The sequence below is a fragment of the Babylonia areolata genome, chromosome 8, assembly GCF_041734735.1.
Source record: "Babylonia areolata isolate BAREFJ2019XMU chromosome 8, ASM4173473v1, whole genome shotgun sequence".
Classification (NCBI taxonomy): domain Eukaryota; kingdom Metazoa; phylum Mollusca; class Gastropoda; order Neogastropoda; family Buccinidae; genus Babylonia; species Babylonia areolata.
The window spans coordinates 30,952,662-30,955,161 of NC_134883.1; the positions used below are offsets into that span (position 1 = coordinate 30,952,662).

Here is a 2,500-nt window from a genome sequence, read left to right on the forward strand (position 1 = left end):
CTCTTCAGGTCCTACTTCCCCACTATCACGTGCGTATGTTGCGGGGATTTTTTGTTGTTGTAGTTGTTGTTGTTGTTGTTGTTGTTGTTGTTGTTGTGGTTATTATTGTTGTTGTTGTGATTGTTGTTTTCCCCAGACAGAATGGAATTTCAGTCTTTATATTTACGGTGTGTGTGTGTGTGTGTGTGTGTGTGTGCGCGCGCGCGCGCGCGCATGTTCTTTGAAAGTGGTGTCACTTTGTGCCGACTTTTTTTTTTTTCAAAATTCAATTTCACATCTTTTGTTTTTGTTTGTTTGTATAACTGTGACCATCGCGTTGTGGACATATATAATTGTGTAAATTACACACACTTTCGAGGAGGTGACTGGCACTGACGGTGCCGCTCTGATGAGCACAGCCGTGTTCTTATCCCGGTGTAGCAGCCTCAAACTGCCCCCCCCCCCCCCACTGTTGGGGGAGTGGGAGGTCATTTCTGACTAGTAGCAGTTTACTCCCCCAAACTTCCCAGGGGTGATTCTAGAATAGTCTACATATACACGCCGGCGTTAATTAACCTGAGCGTGTCACATTTGTTTTCTTTGTTTTTCTGTTTTTATCACAACAGATTTCTCTGTGTGAAATTCAGGCTGCTCTCCTCAGGGAGAGCGCGTCGCTACGCTACAGCGCCCCCCCCCCCCCCCCCCCCCTTTTTTTTTTTTTTCTTTTCCTGCGTGCAGGTTTATCTGTTTTTCCTATCGAAGTGGATTTTTCTAAAGAATTTTGCCAGGAACAACCTTTTTGTTGTCGTGGGTTCTTTTACGTGCGCTAAGTGCATGCTGCACACGGGACCTCGGTTTATCGTCTCATCCGAACGACTAGCGTCCAGACCACCACTCAGGGTCTAGTGGAGGGGGAGAAAATATCGGCGGCTGAGCCGTGATTCGAACCAGCGCGCTCAGACTCCTCTTGGCCATCACTCCAATTTGACCCCGGGGTTAAAAAAAAAAAAAAAAAAAAAAAAAATCACTAACGGGGGTACGAATAGGCAGCTACACCGGTTCCACATCGGGGCAAGGCGTTTTTCCAAAGTGTCCCAAATGTTTGGCTATCTGCACTGGTACACACCGAACGCACCTGGACTGATGAGTGATACAGATAACACATTCGTCTGTGACACCCGTGGAGGAAGGTGGCCAGAATGGTTAAGACGCTCAGCTGCCAATACAGAGAGTCCGTGAGGGTGTGGGTTCGAATCCCGCTCTCGCCCTTTCTCCTAAGTTTGACTGGAAAATCAAACTGAGCGTCTAGTCTTTCGGATGAGACGATAAACCGAGGTCCCGTGTGCAGCACGCACTTGGCGCACTGAAAAAGAACCCATGGCAACGAGAGTGTTGTCCTCTGGCGAAATTACGTAAAATGAAATCCACTTTCATAGGTACACAAATATGTAAGCATGCACTCAAGGCCTGACTAAGCGCGTTGGGTTATGCTGCTGGTCAGGCATCTGCTCAACAGATGTGGTGTAGCGTGTATGGATTTGTCCGAACGCAGTGACGCCTCCTTGAGAAAGTGAAACTGAAACTGAAACTGAAACTTGTGACACCCAATTCACGGAAGCATCACAAACACACCCAGTCGCTACATCGGTTTCAAGTAGGGCGATTCTAGTGTTCTTTCTTGACGTTTCATTCTTTGGTGTTGGTCAGTGCCCAGCTGTGTGGGTGATATATAGGACCTGTGTGCCCCAGATGCCTGACACATCATGTATGATATGAAGCTCATCCCATAGTACTAATCCAGGTATATAATTATATGTGTGTGTGGTTCGTCCGTCGGGGATCGACGAGGACCATCTAGTCATCCTGGGGGTGGGTGGGTTGGGCTCTGTGGGTGCGCAGATGACTGGTCAGGCCAATCCGCGCCCGGAAGGTTCTGACGCAGTGTGGACAGGGGATGGTGGCGGCTGTCGGGGACTTGCTGGCACTGCTTTTCCTGGCCTGTCTGCGTTGCTCTGCTGCAGCGATTCTGTTGGCCTCACAGGATTTGGCGCCTTTGTGGACAGCTATAAACCTGCCATGTGTTTGTCAGCTCCACATAAATTAATTTTGTCAAAAGAAAAAAAAATATCCCAACGATTTCTACGGCTGGGCACTAGAGGGTTAATAAGCTGAGCTGACCAACACCCTAAACGCCACAGCAGCAGGTGTATGGTTTTGAGGACGCGCAAGTTGGAAGAGAACTCTCTGAACGTCTAGCTGCTGTTTTTTTTTTTTTTTTTTTTTTTTTTTTTTTTTTTTTAAAGACTGCCGGTGGACTAAAAACAGAAAGCATGCATGGCTTTCACCTCGCTTGTGAAAGATTGATGAAAAATAGGTTGAGAAACTTTAATCATAAGTGTCTACAAAAGACCAGAGTTTTGATTCATTAAAATAAAATATAAAATAAATATATATATATATATATATATATATATATATTAGAATTTTTGTCCTGAACCCAGAATTCTAGAGGGAGGCGCAG

General features: G+C 46.2%; 1 protein-coding gene across 1 annotated transcript in view; it reads left to right on the plus strand.

Moving 5' to 3' along the window:
• Positions 1–2,500, plus strand: part of LOC143284736 (gelsolin-like protein 2) — a 20,598-nt gene that overhangs the window by 12,145 nt on the left and 5,953 nt on the right. Inside the window, exons 6-7 of the mRNA XM_076591694.1 lie at positions 1–29; positions 2,481–2,500. The exon at positions 1–29 is cut by the window's left edge and continues 99 nt beyond it; the exon at positions 2,481–2,500 is cut by the window's right edge and continues 89 nt beyond it. Of these exons, the coding sequence (XP_076447809.1) occupies positions 1–29; positions 2,481–2,500 (49 nt within the window). The remainder of the gene's footprint in view (positions 30–2,480) is intronic.